This window comes from Labrus bergylta, chromosome 17, assembly GCF_963930695.1.
Source record: "Labrus bergylta chromosome 17, fLabBer1.1, whole genome shotgun sequence".
Taxonomy (NCBI): Eukaryota; Metazoa; Chordata; class Actinopteri; order Labriformes; family Labridae; genus Labrus; species Labrus bergylta.
The window spans coordinates 21,376,314-21,397,461 of record NC_089211.1 but is presented as its reverse complement, the minus strand read 5'-3'; the positions used below and the strand labels follow the sequence as shown (position 1 = coordinate 21,397,461).

Genomic DNA, 21,148 nt, shown 5'->3' with positions numbered 1-21,148 from the left:
TTAGCCTTTGCAACAAAGATCAGTAAATAAGAAGTGTACTTGTGTACCAACATGGCTTCACCCACTGGTTAGTTAACCCCCCTTTCGCCTGTTACTTATTGATCAAAAGTACGGTGGAGATAGTATTTCCAATATGGCCGTCTCCATTGATAGGCTTCAAAGTGTCATGTCGAAAACCAGCGGGTGATGTCACCATGAATAAGTCACTATACAGTACATAAATAAATTATTTTTGAAACCAGTGGAGTCTCCCCCTGCTGGCCATTGGAAATAATGCAATTTTAGGCACTTCTTCATTGTCTATGGTGTATAACAGCACAGGTTTTCTAGCCAATAATCCTTTTCTCGCGTCAATATTTTGTCCTTAGCAGATATAATGTCAATGATAGACCTCTTTTCATCTTCAAGAAAACAGGACTTTTAATTATTGAGAAAGTAATGGAATAATGAAAAGGATGACATCATTCATAGCATCATAAAGGCTTAGTGGCCTCGATGAGTCATTCCTTTTCAGTAATCCTCTGTATCACCAGGTGCTGTTTATTGGCTCAGAGTCCCTTTTAATCCAGCAGTACTTTTTGTTTAAGGTGAGACAATGTTCAGTTGCAAAACGAGCAGAAAATCCACCATGAGATGAGTATAATGCCACAGCAGTTACAGATAGACACATTTTAATCTTGAATAGAAACTCGGTTTTTAACGGGAAGTGCTGTGAATTTACTCTCATCATGTGGCCGTATGAATGTAAATGTGCTCACTGCAGGGGGTGTCCGGGATTCAGAATGCCTCAACTCCCCAGGAGGTGGAAATGAATCAGCCTCTGGGTCAACTGCAAAAGTGGTTTTCATGAAGAGCAGACAGGAACTAACTTCAGGGTTTATGTTCATTTTTAAATTGTAAAAGTGAAGGCTCTGGCATTTAGTAATGGGTTTATAAAGTGAGACAAGCATGTCAAGAGCATGTAAAGGTAACCTGTGTATTTGTGATACATTTGTTTTTGGGGAAAGTACAAATTATGCCAGTAAGTAGAATGTGGATTCTTGTTCCCCGCAATTCACACATACTCCGCGGTCCGTCAGCGCCACGGTTTTGCTCCGTTGGACGGCTCGTGCCCATTCACACTGGATCCGTTTCTGGGACGTCAGCGCAGCGGAGCGCACTCATGACACATCACAGGAGAACTACAAGATCCCGCGGGAATAAAGAGAAAAACATGCAAACAACATGTTGCTTTGTCTTTCTGAGGATGCATTGTTGTTAATTCGGTTCCTGTTTTGAAGTAATGTTGATAAAGTGATGAAAAATACGATGGCGAGTCCGTATTTGGTGTTTTATTTTGAAATTGACCGGATGCTCTGTGCGTTTCCTTGTCTGACTTCCTGTCCGGGCAGTCATATTCTGCCCAGCTTGACGCGAACCTGCATCGTACTCCGGAGAAAATAGACTCGCTGCGTATTTGAAACGAAGCAGAGCGCAGTGCCGTCGGTGGCACGCGCCGGAGACGGACCGCAGCGCACCCTGTGTGAACACAATGATTGACTAGAGTGAAGGCTAAGTACAACGTAGTGCGCAGCGCTGATGGACCGCGGCGCGCACAGAGTATGTGTGAATTGGGCTTTAGGATTCAGCATCCAGTTTTCTGCTTTCCTTATCTTATATATTTCGCAATGCTCTCTCTCGCTCCATGCCCAACTGTTTACGGTGAGAAGGCAGACTTAGAGGGCAGAACAAACACCTAGCTGTGGGAGTGCCACCAATATTGGGGAGGGGATACTGCCCTCTGTGATGTCACAAAGGGAAAGTCTCCAAACAGCCCGTTTGAGTACACATTTTCTGAAAAGCTGAGTAGGCGAAAGAGGACTTTTCTCATCATCGGGGCATTTGTAGACAAACTATAGGGACACATATTAGTATCGGAAGACCATGGTAAAGTGTATTTTGTAGTTTATATGTGACCTTTAAAATGAAATGCAGAATCCTCTGACAATTGTTGAAATTTCATTACCATAAAGTATAGGGCTGGTTTTGCTCCAAATATAGCAAGATAATTAAACTAGTTGCACAAGCAGGCTGCAATTATTCACATTATCTCAGACTGTTCCTATACCTTGGGCAAGTAGTTCAAGCTGTGTTTAAATAACAAAATAAAGGAAAAACCATAAGAAGACATCACTTATTTGAACCTAATGTGACAAAAAAAATCCTGTAAGTAACCCACTCTGATATCTTTAATGTCTGCAATCAAGCAGTTCATCATCTATTAAACACCAAGAGATTAGAGCCATTAAATTTCCCCTGCTCTTTATGATGTTTTATTGTCTAATAAACCATGAAAGAGGGGAAGAATTTTTGCATACAGTAGCAGATGATAGCACACTGTTGGGTGCTCCACGGCCAGGGGCCAAAGTTCTTTACTGCAATTACTGATGGAAATCGTTTTCTTATCAGTAACTAGGAGACATAATTCCACTGCCAAGTGGATAATAATGTTCACAGTCAATGCACAGTGAGGATATGTGTCATATTAAAGGTCGACCAGAATGGTTAAATGTTTCCGATACTTTCTTTGAAACATTTTTTCATTAAGCTGTATGTAAAGATGTTAAACGTGCTTTTAGTGCACTCTAATGCAGCTTTTTTTTTCTTGAAGATTATTGCAACTGGAAATAAATGAGTTACAGTGTTAATATACAGGAACATCAGAAGTACAACATAATCCTTGCTGATCTGTGTTTCCAGTCTTATTTAAAAGCACTGTCGCCAAATTATTTATTGAATTCCAGCTCTGATTTACGATTAAAGTGCCACTGTAGAAATCTAAGGGCAAGGGTATAATTGTAATAACCACCTCAAGCAGCTCATATTAGGTTTTCATTTAGTATTTGATGAAAGAGGTAACATTTTGTACCACATTATTTTTAACAATTCATGAAGGCCAGAGTCAATAGTTGAAAGTTTCCTTCAGCGATAATTGACACCGCTGTGTAAAGGGAGATGGTGTTCCTCCACATTAGCGGCTGGGTGTCATAACATATCATAAAACCAGTCCTCTAACCTTGTCAGAATTTATCATGACACCAATTAGCTTTAAAAAAAAAAAAAAAGAAGAAAGAAAGGAGAGAGACAGTCACGCAGCTCTAAGTGTTCTTCATGCTCATCTGCAAAAAGGGTATCAGTCCTTGTGCGGAGAGGCCCGGTCTGTGTGGCTTTAAAAAAAAAAAAAACTCCAGGGAGGCATGAAGGGTGAACGATCTGAGCAAGAGCAGGGAATAAATACACATCATGTCACAGTAAAGCGACAATGACAAGGGCACTATCTTATTTGTGCGGTACAACACAATTAACCTAACTGTATGACATCTTCTTGTACAGTTAAAATAGACTTTGTCATGTAACAGCTCTTTTCTTCTTGTGTCCCCCTCCCTCCCTCCCTCTCCCTCTTCTTCCTCTTCTCTCTCCCATCAGGTCTCCACATAATGGAGCGAGAATGAACAGAGAGCGGCTTAAGAAAAAGCATGAACTGGAGGTTTATTGAGGTCATCTGCTTCCTGTTTATATGGGACCATATAACAGTTCAGTCTTCCCGCCAGGACCCGTTGGCCACTGAGCAACATGTCACCAAGCAATATGACTGGCTCATCTCTGACCGAGGACCTTTCCACCACTCTCGGAGTTATCTGTCCTTTGTGGAAAGATTCCGCCAAGGATTTACGACCAGATATAAAATTTATAGGTGAGTTCACTTTCCGCCTGTGTACTGATGCCACGCAAGCTTTTTAAGAGTCCTTTCTGTTTTAATGCTTTTTCTATTTTGAGTTTTTTGCTTGCAAAAAGCTGCACTCTATACATTTTTAACCTACTAAGAGTGTATTTTTTATATTCACTTGCAGCTGCTCTCGGCTCTGTGAACTTTCTACTTTTCAAGGACTTTTTCTCTTCTCTCAAGTTCCAAGTCTGTCAGGGACTAACTTATTTCCCACAAAGCAGACAGCATGCAGTGGGATAAAACAATGGATCAACCCATTCATACATATTTGTATCTTTAAAAAAAGTCAACAACAAGCTAATTGCCGTATGGTCTTATCATGGGATAGAAGCCTTCACATTTGCAGAATGCTGTAAGGTGCTATGATTGCCTTTATAGGCTTTTAATTACATATACTATCAGGTGCAGGGTCTTTTAATGAAAATCACTCCTTTATGGTTACAAATGAAAATAGAACAATTAAAAGTGAGCTCCACCATTGAACCTTTAGGTTTGCATTTGATCTTAAGACTTGCAGGTGAAAGTTTTTTAGTGACAGGGACAGAGAAATCCTTATTTTTAGTTGTGGATGTAAACTATAGAGGATATAAAACATGGACGTTCTCTCAGTGACATCACCCATTGGTTTCTGAAGCCGAATGATGGCGGTCGCCATGATGGAAATGTGGACACGATTAATCTAGAAACAGGCAGAGAGCTTGAACTGATGCCGGCCTTAAACCTGCTGGTGAACAGCTACAACGCATCCACCTGTCAGTTAACTCAGACACTACCGATATTCATCTATATTTCTGCATAACTCTGATCTTTTATAAAATCAAAATGGATGAGCTATACTGTACATTTGTGTCCCCTAATAATTGCCATTGAGACTAAAGTAATTTTTGTACCATGCTGTAACCATGTTTATTTCTCCTGTTAAAATGGGCATTTTAATTTGGGACCTAGCTGGGATTCCATGACTTTTACAGCCAGCCTCAAGTGGACACCCAAGGAACTACAGTATTTTTGCACATTTGCTTTGGCTTCATTTTTCTTACAGTACGGTTACTGCTTGATTTAAAGCCCAAAATGAAGGATTCTACACTTCCCATAATGCTGTGAGAGTTTGTGCCTGGATTCCATGTCGTTCAAACTATGCACTAAAGTGTGTTACACAGACTGTAAGCCTCCAAGCCTAAGCAAAGAAACCCTCATGACATCACCAGGGTTTGTCATTCTGCCTTTGGAGAAACACAGTTCTGAAGAGATAGAAAAACGGTGGAGCTACTGGTGGTTAACCCTTTAAGACAGTTGAGAGAACACTTCATCCAGCAGTTATATAAAGCCCATTTTAATTGGTGCTTTTAGGTCAAACAACAATATTCTCAAGGCCAAAATATAATCCCCTGACAACTTTAACGGTCTATTAATGAACCAAGTATCTTGTGAATTTTTAGGCATTAAATCATTTCAATAACTACTGAGATGAGAAGGTTTAAGGAGCCATAAAGTGCTTTAGCTTCTCACACTTCAAGATATTATATTCAAGAGGTGATTTGTTTAATTTGTAAACCTGGCTTTCAATTCTATTCATATAAATAGACGTAAAATCAACATCATATACTTTGAGATTTTACTGTTTTATGCGACCAAAGCCTGTATTTGCATTAGGGTAGTTATAAATACTTTTGTCTTTCAACACTTAGTCACACGTTTCAGTCACTTGTCACCTTCCCTCTGTACTTGCACACACAAGTAATACAGTTTGACATTAAATAAACTCAACCTGGTAATATTTATTACTCTATCCTTGCTTTGCAGCTGTGTGTAACACATATGTAACTTTGGTAGATGGGTAGAGAAATTTGATTTCCAGAAAGCCTCTTTCTCACAATGAAGTGCTTTGATTTCTTCGCATCCCCCTGCAGTCTTCTAACTCAGAGACACAGAGCGACTGTGTTGGAGAGTCATTTGGCACGTTCCTTTGGCAGTTATTTCACAGAGTTTGTTCTTCCTCCCTTTCCTCCGTCTCTCTTGGTACCTTGCCACAGCCCCCATGGTCCCCACTGGCTTCTTTCGTGCCTTGATATTGTCACATGAACAGTAAACAATGTATTTGCATAATGTGTAACTTGACAGAGCGGGATGTTGCACAGAGACATGAATCTCAGAGGCAGAACTTCTGAAGCCACTTTTACACACACACACACAATGTACAGCCGTGTGGCGCTGTCTGTGATGCCACAGTGATTTATTAAAACAGAGTGTGTGTGTTTGCATGTCAGGATGCTGCTGAGAACGATGGCGGGCCCAGGTGGCTTTTGTTGTTTCTCCCTCTTAACAAACCATTAGTGGCATCAAATTCTGCCAGCAGTGCTAGATATCCCTTTCCTCACAACAGGGAAATTAAGTCTTGTATTCAGAGTTTGACCTTTTTGGGTTAAATTTTTTATTGATGAGCGTCCACATTTTACAGATTTCTGCAGACTGAGGAGGATTTAACAGATTCCATTTACTTTTGTTCCTATGTTTGAAGTGATTTTTGAAAGATTTTGATGAAATCACATAATGTCACATGTACTATCCTGTTCATCCTAACTACCAAGAGCCCATTTTCCTGTTAACAAGACCTTCAAAAACATATATGGCCACCGTTGAAAAGACATGAGTCAAAAGTCACATTTATTTTGCCAAGCTGAAGATGTTGATTAAAAGGTTAGACCAAAATCCAACAAATATTTGCTTGTTTGACAAAATTCATCACACTAAAGCTGCACTGATCCAACTTTTTGAGTTCCGATACCAATCTGTTAGATGGCCTTGAGTGTCTGCCAATACAGAGTTCCAATCCGATACCTGTGTTAATTTAATAACCTGTACTTCCCAAATGTGAAGACGAGACTGGAAATCAATTATGAGTAAGGAAGCATCACGTTTTTGCAACTTTGTAAAACAAAATGTTTTAAATAAGTACATATGGACTTACTAAATAGTTATCACAATCTTCCCCACAATGTGTGTACCACTTTCAATGGCATCACTCACCCCCTGCTGTCACAGTGAACCCTCATTGAGCGGCAGTGTATGTGCAGGCAAAGCTGTGCACTCCTTTGTTGTCCATTGCTTTTTCATAGCTCCAGGTATCACAGGTAAAGCCCATTGCCTGCTGCTAAGTGTTGCAAAAAATGTTCTTTTAGAGGCCAGGCAGAGCTCTCTCAGAAAAAATTTGTTTACGAGATGGCACACTGGTGGTTCAAAGTGTTTTGTCGCTCGGCTCCACCTCGCAAAATGCGAAAGCCTACAAATGCACTGATGACAGGGATGTTGTACATCATGTGCTTGCCGCTAACAAAGGATAGCATAGACCTGAAGTGAGTAGATCGGCCTCCTGGATTGGTCCTTTGGAATGGCCCATTGTCACTGATACTTGATCTAGCTATTTGAGTCAGTACCAGACAACATCATACAAGATCAGTGCATCCTTAATTCTAACACATATAATGGTTCGTCTGAAATTATTGAATTACTGAGCCGGGCATTACAGTCACCAATGAAAAAATACGACTGCCAGTAAGTCTGCAGCTCACTGCATACAACCAACACATTTCTTAAAAATGAGCAACAAAAACATCAATAGCTGATACAAACGTATGTCTACAGTGCCAATAATTACAAAAAAATGTACAATTTTGTTCACAATGAATATGAATGGCAAAGTAATGACAATAGACTGGTTATCATATTTGAACAGTTGAAGTCAACAGGTCTGATTCTAGCATTTACCATTACGATGATAATAAAACGGGGAAGGACTAATAATATCAATTTTAGTACATGGAGTCGAGCAACTCTAAGATTAACATGAACAATAATAATAATGATAATAGACATTAGTCTGATAAGAAAGGTTGTGGCAGTTGGAGTTAGTCAGGTCCTCCACAGCAGCAGGCCGTCTGCAGAAACAATCCAAAGAAACCCACGACACCAGGGAGCTCAACTACTTAACAGGAAAAGAGATGGTTAGTAACATTCATGGGACATATCCAGGTATCTGTTTATTGAGATTTGCCCAAGCTTGACCAAGTAGTTTTGTTGCTGACACTGAATGGTCTTGTTTTGGTAACTAGATAGAACCAGACTGCTATGGCGTCACTTGTGTTTCTTGTAAACTTCCTGTTAATTCTGTTGCATTTCAAAAAGTGATGAAATGTTAATTATTTCTTACTTGTTTTTTTTAGACGGACCAAACTGTTTTTGCTTATTTATTATGCTCATTTAATTTTTATGCGCTACCGAGCAAACTGAGACCAGAACATCATTTTTAAACTTGGCCACTGACCCTGCTCCTCTATTGGACGAGCTGGGAGTGCGAACCTTCAGCATTAGCAGGCTAAATGAACGATCCTTAGGACGTGCATTTTATATCTAGTGAATAATCACATACATTATTTGAGGCAAGGGCATGAAACGTTCCCCGAGAGGTCCCAAGTGTTTTCCAAGAACTCATCCCAACATGGACCACCAGTTAATTCCAGTGATTAGCACATCCTCCAGCAGGGACGGGGGAGGGAATCAGTGACATCAGCTGGTGTAGTGTTTGCTCGGAATGAAATCATACATACCCTCGGTCCTCTTCGGCACATGATTGCCCAGCCGTGCTCAGCTCTAACCAGCAATGAGAACTGAATCGCTTTGTAAATTTCCCCGGGGGCTTTCTCTGCCTCTGCGATTTAGTAGGGGGAAAGTGTTTGAATCAGATTTGCAGCGAGACAAAGCGTCCATTCCTTTCCGGGGTGCTCTTATCAAGAGAGATTAGGCTGCATGGACAATGCCAACCTGATCAGCAACAAACAAATCTGCCCCATCTTTAATAACATGGGCTCTGCGCCTAATTTGAAGGATAAACACAGATTTCAGGGCGCGCCAGCCTCTTGTCTAGTGCTCTGAACAGGTCACAATCGCTTGAAGGGGAAAGATAGAGCATGAGGAAGCAATTATCCCCTTCCTTCAGATGTATGTCTCTTAAGGAAATGACTAGAATATGTTTAGTGGAAGTACTCGTCTCTACTGTGTCATCTCCGATTGCAATCTCCGAAACTGAAATTCTCCCCCCTGTAATTGTATGTGCAGGTGTCCATTTCCTATAAGGTGTTTATCAGACACAAGAAGGATCTTTCACTGCTCTTGTATCCGACCGGCAGCTGAATAATGAATATAACCGTGCGCTTCAGTCAGTGCTGAAAGCCAAATGGCCTGTTTTGCTCACACACTAGCATCACTCGTTCGGTTCCTTGTACTCTATTATGGGGTCCAATGTGTTTCAGATGATGCGTGTTCTCTCCCTTTGGTCTTTTTTTTCGTCGCGGAGCTCTATCTCAGGTTCTCCTGTCCCCGTGTGAAATAACCAATATAAATGCAAATCTGGTAGCCATTAATGCATTTTTAAAGGCCTCAAATCAGCATTGCACTGTAATCAAAGCAGGGAGATGTGGGTTGTTATTTAGAATAAAAAAAAAATATTTATGAAAATGAATAGCTCAAATGAATAGCTCTGATTGATCACTCTTTGAAAAGCCACGCTGACATGAATGAATAGAATAGGCTTTGAAGAGGCACTCTTGTCGCTCGACCGGAGCTCATCAAGACCTCAAAATGTATCCAATGTTTGCAGCAAAACCCTGAAATGGCCTGAGGAAAAGAGAATACTTAGAAATGAAGTTTAGATTAATATGTTTTCCAAGTGAATAACTAAAAACGGACCTGATTTCAGGCTTTAATTTAAAAAAAATAGATGAATAATATATGGTCTGGTTGGAGGTGCTGTTAGCCAAGTGGTTAGTGCTCAAGCCCAATGTACAGAGGCTGTAGTTCTCCATGCGGGCGGTACAGGTTCGAATCCGACCTGTGGCTCCTTTTTCACATGTAAATCTGCACTCTCTCTCTCCCCAAATTCTGACTCTATCCACTGTCCTATCTCTAAATAAAGGCACAAAAAAAAGCTCCAGTGAGGAGTTTTAACCTGGTTATGAAATAAACTGCCTTTATTTAGATAGGACACAGAGAGAACAGAAAATCTGGGATTTAGCAGGGACTGTGAGCTGGAAAGGAGTCGCAGGTTGGAACCGAACCTGGGCTGCCCACAGGACTGTAGCTGCCGTACATGGAGCGCAACCCATCTGTTGGTCTACTCACCCCCTTTTTTTTTTTTTTTTCAATGAAGCTTGCTGTAAACGTATTTTTTTCTGCTGAAAAAAAACAGGCCTTTCAATATGACACCTAATCTTCCTTTGCTTGTGCAGCCTGCCTCAAGTGGACCCTCGAGGAACTGCAGATGCTTGCACTTCAGCATTGGCTTAACTTTTCAGCAGCAGAGGTTGACCCTGGCTTTAACACCACAAAAAAAAACATATTTCTGTCAAAACTAACATCTCAGTCTTAATAATATATTCATAATATCTATTTACAAAAGACCTAGATCCAAGCAGAGTTTAATACACTGCTAAAAGGCTTTAACAAGTGTAAACTTAATGTAAGCTCTTTATGCATTTCTTTAACAGAACATTTCCTTCATGATGTTAATTATTCCCTAACTATAATCAGTCCACAGGCAACCACTCGATCAGCATTAAACCTTGAATGCATAATCTGCTGCTCTCATTTGCATTTGCAAACAACTTCTTTTATTCAGTCTCTAATTTAAAGTGTTCATCAAACAGATAGGCCCGCACCCCGGGACTCATTTCACCTTTTATTTTTGCATTTTTTATCCAAAATTGGTCTTTTAATTTGTGATGAGCGTAACATTGTTTGCTTCTCTGATGTAATTCTTTAACGAACAACCAGCGTCAGCATAAACACACAGAGCTCCCTCATGTGTTCGGTGTGGATGTGACTGTCAGTGCTGATCAGGCCTCCATTTGTTTTTAACAGAAACAAGGTGTAACATTTGTCCGACTCAGGTCCCGAATTAGTTTGGATGAGCCATCTGTAATTGGATAGAGTGAGAGAAGGCGGAATTCGATGTAGTCGGCAGATTTGCGGCGTGAGGCTGCAGCAATGTTTAATTCAGCAGCTTGTAGCCGAAGGAAGTGAAGGGAGCAGGAAGTCAGGAGGGATAAAACAGACTGTAGAAAGAGGACGGAGACATCAAGGGGTCTGAGATGCCATTAAGCGGTGCCACAGGAAGGTGCTTAAAGAGTGCAATAAAGGAAATGTATATAAGTTCTAGAGACGGAGAAGTGGGTCCGATGAGTTCAGCATCAAAACAAGGACAAGGGGAGCAGACAGGTACGCTGACACTGAGGGCAGAGTCAAGGTTAGGAAGAGCTGCCTAATGGAGGAATCAGAGTGGCTCGGATGACTCACGAAAATCATGTACTCAGGTGCAGCTCTATCTGGAAAACAAAAAAAAAAAAAAAAATAGCAAAGGCCATCTATTATTAAAGTCTGCTCTGCTCTGCATCTCATCATAGCAGTGCTCAGAAGCCACATGTTTATCATCCATCAGAGGGATTTTACAAATATCCAGTGCTTTTGGAAAGCATTCTGGGCACCACAGGACATTTGCATATTTCACTGTTTTTATTCCTCTATGTACTTGTTCCAATAGTCAGTGGCTGACACAAAACTGCTTTCATTTATTTATTAAAAAAATTCTGCGGGAGGTTGACAGAGAAAGACCCTCCAGGACAAATGTTGCAGTGTAAGCAGGATGAATGTAGAACAAAACAATTGAGGCATGAATGTTAACAGTGCAGGAACATCAGTGACAATTACATACTCTACATCAATCAATCAATTTATTTTCTTGCATGGCACCTAATTAGAACAAAAGGTTTGGAACCACCATGGGCAATCTGGGTCTGGCAATGGTGAAGCAGTTGGCAACAGTGGCATGGAAAGACTTTTTTAACAGGCATTTGGAGAATCATTTGGTCTGAAAACACCTTTTGTTTTAATCAAGCAAAATGTTGTTTTTGTCTTCTTTTTTTTTTTGATATCCTTTATTAATCTCTGAGGGAGGTTGACATCTATTTGGCTTCAGTTCTATTGTTTGTCATTGACTTCGGTGTCGTTCAACACAATGAAAGAGCACAATGGTGGCCAAAAGGTTAAATCCTGTTTTCATTCAAATAACACTGATGAGCTCTTTCAGTTGGAATGCATGAGTGTGTCACATTTGTAATACTTTTTAGCCTTCAACTTTGAGTCTAGAGTTTTCCAGTTCTAACATTTTAAATGTAGCATTTATATTTACAAAACCAGCCAAACCAAACCTGCTTTCTCTAAAAAAAAACAAGTGAATTTTGGCAGAGACCTTCTCCTTAAAATATTCCCATTTTAAGCATTTTCTAAATGATAATCTTATGAGGTGATTATGAACATTAAGTTTAGATGACTCATGAGCATTCTGTCACCAAAGAGGGTGTTGGCTGTCGTCTCTTTCTCTGGCATGGGACGTGAATCCCCATTTGCTGACTGAAGCAGGAACCACTTCCAAAGCTTGGAATTTGAGCTTTCCCGTTAGCCAGTCAGGCAGGCCGAAAGAACAGCCCAGCCTGTCTCATATTGTGCTCCAATTGTTTTCCTTTTTGGAAAGATTTGTCATACTTTAGATATGTAAGTCAGGCACAGAAAGTACCACAGACATGATACACTGTACACATTAAAACAAAAACAACTCAAACTTTACTAATTGTGTAGACGTTTTGCAGGGCAACAAATCTACCCAACAGTGGGTTTTGGTTTTAGCTCTACCTCTTTGTCTTTCACACACATGGTCACACACAAAACATGTTGTTATCCAAGGGTCTACACTGCAATTACAATCACTGAAGCAGTGCCGATACTGGGTGTTGATCTGCATTTCTCGCCTGTCTAAGTTCGGGAAGGGGAATCATCATGGGCTGATCTTGGGAGGGAGTCCATGCCACTTGCTTTTTCTTCCTGTTGGTAAAAAGCCCCCGCTGTGGGACGACTTAATTACTGGCAAGGAAGAGATGGTAATTAGAGGAGGAACAGGAGGCTAGAAGAAACTGTCAGGGTTAAGTACTGACTAATTCAACGCGTGGGACGCCTGTGCCACTCTCCCTCGAGACTGGAAATACAACACCACCACAGAACAGGAAGCTCTGAGAAGGAGATGATGGAGAAGCCATCTCTAATATATATCAAGCTGCCAAATATTCAACTAAAGTCTGTCCTTGTATTGGACATAAATCAGACTCATAATGCATTAATTAAAACAGAAATGTATGCTTTTAGGCAGCAGACTGTTAGCCATGAAATTAATGGATAATTTTGACCTTTGATTGACTTCACTTTGGTGCTTAATTTTAGTCAACCACTTTGTAAGACCTTCAGGTAACAGTGAAACAAACTAAAGGTCTCCAAACCTCATATATTCAAACAAAATCAAAGCTGTTACTTGTGTTTTTCCTAAAAGGTACAACACAGTCAGCACACGGGGTCGGGGGGATGTCAGTCAAGCATGAAACGTACAAACACTTCAAAGTCCAGGGAAAAGGTTTGTTCAGGTACACTGACAATACCTGTGTGGGTGTTCAGTACTTGAGGCTTTTAAAGGGAGAACAACTTAGAAACAGCAGTATAATAGCTCCAGAATATATATAGGCAAAAAAACTCTTAATAATATCAATTAGCCTTTGTACATTTTTTTTCAAAGCCCCTGGATAAGTGGCTTGAAATAGGTAATAAAAATGATTTAAAAAAAAGTGTGATTTTTTAAATAATAGCAAAGCCTAACCTCCCGCTATTCAAACCCTCTATAGTACATTAGAATTCAGTATGGAGGGAATAGAAGATTTCTCCATAAACAACAAAAACTACAAATGGTTTCCAGAATGGCAAATGGTATAAATGGTAAATGGACTGACCTTTTCTAGCTTTTTAGACTCTTGAAAGCTGGTTTTACACTACATGTCACTACACATTCAGACACTGATGGCAAAGGCTTCTATGTCAAGCACCCATCAGTATTAATTAATCCTGTTCATACAGAGTCACATAATGCTGTTGGTGTAGCTAAGGGAGCAACTAGGGGTTCAGTGACACTTCGACATGTGCCTCCAGGAGCTGGGGATCAAACCCCCAACCTTCTGGTCGAGAGGCGACCAACTCTACCACTGATCCACAGCTGACGATTTTCACCAATTTTAACAGCAAAACAAATTAAAATAATCCAAGTTCATGCAGCAACACACCAGCTTAAAGCAACACAAAATAATAAATATGCAATGAGTTTCAGCTCTATAGGTTGAGACCTTGACCAATACGTCAGTCTATCAATATAGCCTATCTTTATACGCCAGTTTTATGTGTCAAGGTCAGTCAATCCAACCCAACGGATCTATCATTTTTAACACACATGTTTAACAGGGGCAGTTGCATATGTGCTCAAAACAAATTGATTGCTTTGTGTTTTTTTATGAAGAATATAGATAATTAAAATCGATCCAAGTTGAAACAATTCTTAGAAAAAAGTGTGGTGTGTGCATATAGAGTCTTTCAGAAAGAAAGGCACAGAGTTATTGGTATATAGAGCCGCACAAAGCAGAAGGGGAACGAAAAGCAACAAATAATAGTCTGGGAAGTAGCTACTTTTTGGGTGGACAGTATGTTTTTTATCTGTCCACTATTCAGTAGAAAGCCCTGATCTATTTACTGCTGAGGAGGAGGAGGAGGAGGTGAGAAGCTCAGAAGTAGAGGGTGTGTGCTCCTTAAATCCTCAGGGTACGACAGGACTTGAGGGCGTGTAGGCTCGTCCAGGAGCTGCAGCTCCACAGCGACCGCTTCACAAGCACGACGAGCAACACATAGACAATGAATGGGCTTGACAGCGGCGCACAGTGCCACAGTGTTCTATCTGAAAGGCCCTTTAAGCAGCCTGATTTACAGGTTGGTTGTTCTAAACTCTTGAGACTCACACAGCACAGGCCTGATAAGTGGGTTTAACAAGTAATGACATGTTTCTCATTTTCAGACTTGAAGCAGTGGAGCAGCAGTAATATAGATTACCACTGACATGTTCAGGCTTGTGTCCATTTTTAACACGTTTGACATTTTTCCACTAAAGTAGGACTTCAGATAACTAAATATTTGCAGAACACATACTGACAAGTTAAGGATCTAAATCATCTGTTGTAGGCCAAAAAGTACACTAGAAATACTTCTTTTTATTAAGTGTTTACTACACAATTGCACCTCTTGGCTTAAATTAGATGACAATTAATTTTTTTAATCACTGTGACTACTCTGAATGTCTGTTAGAATCATTAAAAAATGCTTTAGACACTGCTTTCTTATTGTTAGGGAGCTGCTGCTGTCCAAAGAGCTGCTCTGAATTAAACTCATTTTTATATTTTTTTTACGCTGACTTGCATCCAAAGGTTTCTTCTTGAGGGAGCTGTCGCTGTCCAAGGTGCTGAAATCCATTCCTAAACATATTTTTTTTTTTTACTTCAGGACTTTCTGTTGTGCACAATTCCCAATTGTGTGATGAGAACCTTGAATCCTTTTTTATGAGGGATACTTTTCAATACAGCTTGTAAAAAAAATCTAACTTTATTGCACTTAACGTTGCTCTTTGCCTTTATCTGACTTGCATACAAAGGTTTCTCGTTGTAAGGAAGCTGTCGCTGTCCAAGGTGCTGAAATATATTCCAAAATATTATTTTATTTACATCAGCACATTTTTTGCTGCTTGTTTATATTTAATTTTGATCACTGGTAAATAGAACAAAAGTACCCCACTTATTTTTTGCCCTAGTTAGAATGGTAAAAATATCTGAAATCACTACACGAGCTCTGAATGTCTCATGTTAGATATACAACAATTCTCAAACAGGAATCTTGCATCCATTTTCTTAGGAGGGATGCTTTCCAACACAGCTTGTAAAGAACCCTCCCCTGAATGAAACCTAATTTTTCTTTCCTTTTTAGAATTGACAACTTGCATACAATGGTTGCAAAGGGAGCCGTCGCTGTCCAAGGTCCTGAAATCTATTCAAAAACATTCTCTTTTTACCTCAGCAAATTTGAACTTCAAAATCAGTTTTCCTTGAGTTGTATTGTGATCACAAAAAAAAAAAAAAAAAAGTTGCACACAATTGCTCATTGGCTGCGATGAAATTGCTATGCTCTGGATGGCTAAGGTTAGACATACAGCAATTTTAGAAACTGGACATGCATTCATTTTTTTCATAGTTATGCTTTTCAATGCTTGTAAAAAGAATTCCACTCCCCACCCAAATAACACTTTTATCTTTTTTTTAATTATTTTTATTTATTAACTAACATCTTTTTTGAATCTGACTTGCATACAACATTTTCCTATTGTGAGGGAGCTGTCGCTGTCCAAGGTGCTGAAAACTATTCAAAAAATGTATTTTTTACCTCCGTACTTTTCTTGCTGAAATCCTTGACAAGTCTGAGAAGCCAATTCTTGCCAATTCATCTGGCTGCCAGGAAACATTACAAGGCTTCTGCTGTCAAATTTGATCTCATGAGTGTAAAGTGTGTGAGTGAAAACAAGCTCTCTCTTCAGTAGGAAAATGATAAAAAGATTCCGGGATTAAAAGAATACGTTTTTATTTCACTCTGCAAACCAATAATCATTCACAGTGCGTAGAAAATCATCAACATAATGCTGTTTTATTTGCGGTATGACTGACAGTTATTGTGGGGCAAATTGAGTTCAGCAGCGAATGGATGGGTTACAATAAGCTGCATCTGGGACACAGACAATAGCAGTCGTTTCTTTTTACTGCGTGGATGCCTTGACCTTGGTAGGTTTTGTTTTTTTTTGTTATATGTGCGCCAGGAGATCTTTGTTCTGGATTTCATTACAGGACACAGAAGGTGATGAGGTGTTTTATCAGCTGTAAACAGAAAACAGTATAGAGGAAGACTTAACGCATGAGATGGAGCCGTACGGGGAAAGATGAAATAATCTCCTTGCTTTTGTGGATGTAATATAAACAACAATATTTTCAAGGTGATCACTCAGCCATATATTTGTCCGTCTGATAAAAAAAAAAAAAAAAAAAAAAAAGAAAAGGCAATGAAGATAGTGAGAGTTTCACTTGAATGCAACTCAGTCTTCCCCTATCCTATTATTTTATTGTGATGGCTCCTAATGATTTCCATGCATGCCTTTTGCCCACACAGTCAGACTAGTTCATCAGCACAACTTCTCACATTACACAGTTAATTAGATCCAAACACACGCTCGTGCCGCTCACCCGTGCATTCGCTTCCGGCACCCATGTCCCATCAAATTCTTGAGATTAAAGTGAATTAAGAGATTGTTTTTGATTAGATCCATTTTCATTTCATTGCCTCATGACAATTACAGAGTGCACTAACAAAGCCATTATGCCGGCAATCATATTCCATTTAGGCAATTGTGTCCCCCTTTTAGTGATGTGCTTCGATTAATGGTTATAAGCTAAGATGCTTACGTTTAAGTCTGGAGGTTTTTCAAATCATTCAATACATGAATGTAATTAGTTTTGAGGATAAAGTTGAGGAATTATCGGGCGCTGGTAGCGTAGTGGTTGGTGCGTGCGCCCTATGTACGGAGGCTATGGTCCTCTAGGCAGACGTCACAGGTTCGAATCCGACCTGGGGCTCCTTTCCCGCATAACATTCCCCACTCTATCTCTCCCTGATTTCCGACTCTATCCACTGTCCTATCTCTGCAATGAAGGCACAAAAGGCCCCAAAATAAATCTTGGAAAAAAAACAAAAGTGAGAAATTATTCTTGTAAACAATCTTCTTGCCTAATTAATAAAAAGCAACTTTGATATTTCTTGCTATGTAAATGCTGACCAAACTTAATTGCATCAGCTGTATCATTATGGTTTCATGCTGTTCATTTTCTCCATGCCCTCACTTGAGCCTATTTATGAATTAGCTTGGGGGTCAGTCCATTTTTCTGCCGAAGCAAAATCACAGATACTGATAATCTAACCAAAAGACCCACAGGAGAGTTTCATACAAATAACAGGGCAGTAAAAAGAACAGAAAAGCATTCATAGAATAATTGAAGAGGTCTGAGGTAAAAGAGGAGTATGCATAAAAAGCCTTTAATTCAACAGGGCTACAGATTCCTAAAAACATGCCCGCATGTTTCAGCCATACTGGCCTTCACCGGTGCAGCCACTGATCAGGGCAGGTACTTATTATGCATACCCCTCTGAGTGTCTTAGACCTCTTCAATAGCTTCAAAGTTGGACATGTTTCAACACATATGCAGCACTCCATGCATCTGCTTTTTCATTCATAGACTCATGTCTGAACTTGGGAAGGATTCCGTATTTCTTCCTCTCTACCTTTAACGTCTGTTTAGAACTTGAAACAAGAGTAAATGAAATCAGAATGTGGCAGCATGCACAGAAGCCGTGCTTCTTCTTAAACAGTGACCCTGGCATAATTGTTCCAACACAACAGATTCTCTCCTTCCTGTCTCTCTGTCCATCCGTCCTTCCCTTTCCGATGGCCCTGACAACAGAATGGTCATTATCGGCCCGATGCCACCATTTTACACAGATGGACTCTGCAGGCATCGGGGCATGTTGCATGATGTCACAACTTGAAAAGATGTTGTTGCAATCAGCATTTGTTCTTTCATGGCTTAGTGATACAATAGTGCCACACAAAATAATTACTATCCTGGTAGAATTGGCTACAATGTAATATCAAACAGTAGAGTCCATCAAACAGTTTGTATTTGAAATGATGCATAACCTACAAGGTGTCACTTAGCTTATCTGTCATAGAAGATTTCATCTTAAGACCTTATTGTTTGCCAGAAAAGTGCGTATGAGGACACTTTTGGAGTGTCAGTTGTCACTTAAAAAATTCAAAACCCTCCCTCTTGGACAGCCCATACAGTATCATCATTAATTTGACAGACACGTGAGAACATTGACAGTGAGTAAGGAGGCGATTTACTGTTAACGTGCATCTAATTTTATCTAAACCCATTAGCTTGGAACAGTCACTTGGATATTTTTACATGGCCTCTCCGCTGAATGTTTCTCCTTTTTTTTTTTAGCGGCAGCAGCACTTTAACAGAATTTCAAAATAGCCTCTTTCAATTTCTTGCACTATTTACTCTGCTGTGTTTCCGAAATCTCACCCAGGCCAGTATTGAAGTGAGAATAAATAAAACAAGGACAAGCAAACAGTTCCAAGCCAACCACAATCACATCCATCCTCCCTCACCGGGCACTGAGGCATGGGATTAAGATTCATTCTTTAATATTTTCAATGGTATTTGGTGGTTGAGCTTTCTACGGGATTTCAATTGTATCTCTGTCTGTTTGATTTATTACTGGGCTTTGCCTCCTTATTACCATGAAAGGCCTGGATTTTGTCCTTTTTTTCATTCCATCAGGCGGCTGCATTATAACATGGAAAAACAGGAGCAGGGGTTTTTAGGACTACAATTATGGGGGCCTTCCCTTACGGCATACTGTAACTGTTAATACTGCAACCCAAGGGACAATAAGATGCTAATCCTCTCTGTATGTTATGCATTGTAGAACATTAGAGTACCGTGTTGCATCTGTTGTTTCAACAAATTCAAATCAGAGTTATAACCTGTAAGGAACAATTTGTCAGAAAGCCACATTGTTTCAGACATGATTCTTGTTTGTACATATATGGTATTGCTTCCTTTTTGACCACATTGGCTCAGAACAGTCCCCTGGCTGAGCAGTGCCCTGTGACCTACAACATATGCTGCACTGGAAACTGCTAGCCTAGCTCCAGGCATATGAGTCATGGCCAACATCTGAGATTCAACAATAACATATAATTTCCCTTTCCCCCTGTCTACATGTACACTAAAAATGCCAGGCTGAATGAATAACGTCACATTTCTTTGATAATCAGGCTAGGATAGACCTGCAAAGAATATGAATTTAATCCAACAAAATATTTTCTGAATTTACACAAAAGTGTATTTACCTCATGTGCTATCACATGCTAATTAGCTTTAGCTAGTATATTACTAGAGCTGTAGCAGAGTGTGTTATGTTCATGCTGTTATATATTTCGTATGTTAAGATTTATGTCATCTGCGTATTAAAACACTCAGCAGATAAAGCAGATATTTAAGTAGACCAACATCACGGAGTGATAACACATACTCTACCAATTCTCAGTATTGGACTTCCTCTCTGTCTACTAAAGTCGAGCAGTATCACTTCACCACAGAATACGTTTTCAACAAAAAAATTATGTTGAGGTTTTTTTATTTGGGGTCTACAATAATTTAGATGACTTTGAATTTAAACTAAAATCAATGTTATCTCCAGACTATTGGTTGTATCACCCTGACTTCTTTAATTAGATTAAATATAAGTAATTTTCCTATTTGTTAATAATAAAGTATTCTTATGAATCAATACACATGTATATGTTTCTTTAATTAAATATTCATGAGTGTATTTCAAGTGATCTGTGAGTTTTGCAAAACTATGTTAAAATCTGTTACAATTGCCCCCAGTCGCCCATACTTACAAATACTACTTTCCACTTTATTTGTTAATCATTCAAGCAGTATATTCTATGCAGTATCAAGAGTATGCCAGGATAAATAGTTAAATTGGGTTTTCATTCACCAGTTGTTTGCCCTCAAGGCCTCAGTCATACCTGGTTAGTCATGAAATGGACAAATGTAAAAGCGACTCGAGATAGAAATCATGGAAGCCCCTCGTTGATTGCTTTGACAAGCTGTTCCAGGCGGGAGACAGCCTCTGAAATGTGACGCATATGGATGGTACATAAACCCTGCTGGGCCAAATGGTGGTCTTTAATGTAATAACATTTATCCTACATCCCTAGAAATGTATCGTATCCAAGTAGACGAGATGATGCGGCTCTGCTTCTGTGTGGGAACAACATGTACAGAATGAAAGAGAAAAAGTCAATACTGTGTGGGAAGACAGAATCGCTTCACAAAGTCATTCATGGGGGAATTACCATTATTGGATCAAAGTCTCCCCCATTCCTTGCTGCCTGCCAGCGTTTTCTGTCGAAGGCCCTCGCGGTGCATCGCTATCAGTCAACTGAGCCGGGTTCTATAAAGAACTGCGTGGCAAGGATTCAATCAGGGATGCCTATGTCATGTTTAATAGTCTTTTGTAAATAATTCAGGGTGCCTTAATGTAAAATCTCCATTAGTTGGATCATTTGCTAATTAATTTTAATAGGAAAGTATTATAGCCAAAGTGAACTGATATCATGATGGAGGAGATGATTTCCCTGCCCCCCCCCCCCACCCCACACTCCTATTTGGCCCATATTGTATACCACTCTGATATTAAGTTGCTCTAATCATTACTTCATGTTTATTTAATTTACAGTTT

General features: G+C 39.7%; 1 protein-coding gene across 1 annotated transcript in view; it reads left to right on the top strand.

The window, feature by feature from the left end:
• brinp1 (bone morphogenetic protein/retinoic acid inducible neural-specific 1) overlaps window positions 1-21,148 on the top strand; it is a 133,745-nt gene that overhangs the window by 29,828 nt on the left and 82,769 nt on the right. The window contains exon 2 of the mRNA XM_020638408.3: window positions 3,466-3,733. Coding sequence (XP_020494064.1) covers window positions 3,516-3,733 — 218 coding nt within the window. The 5' untranslated portion in view covers window positions 3,466-3,515. The remainder of the gene's footprint in view (window positions 1-3,465; window positions 3,734-21,148) is intronic.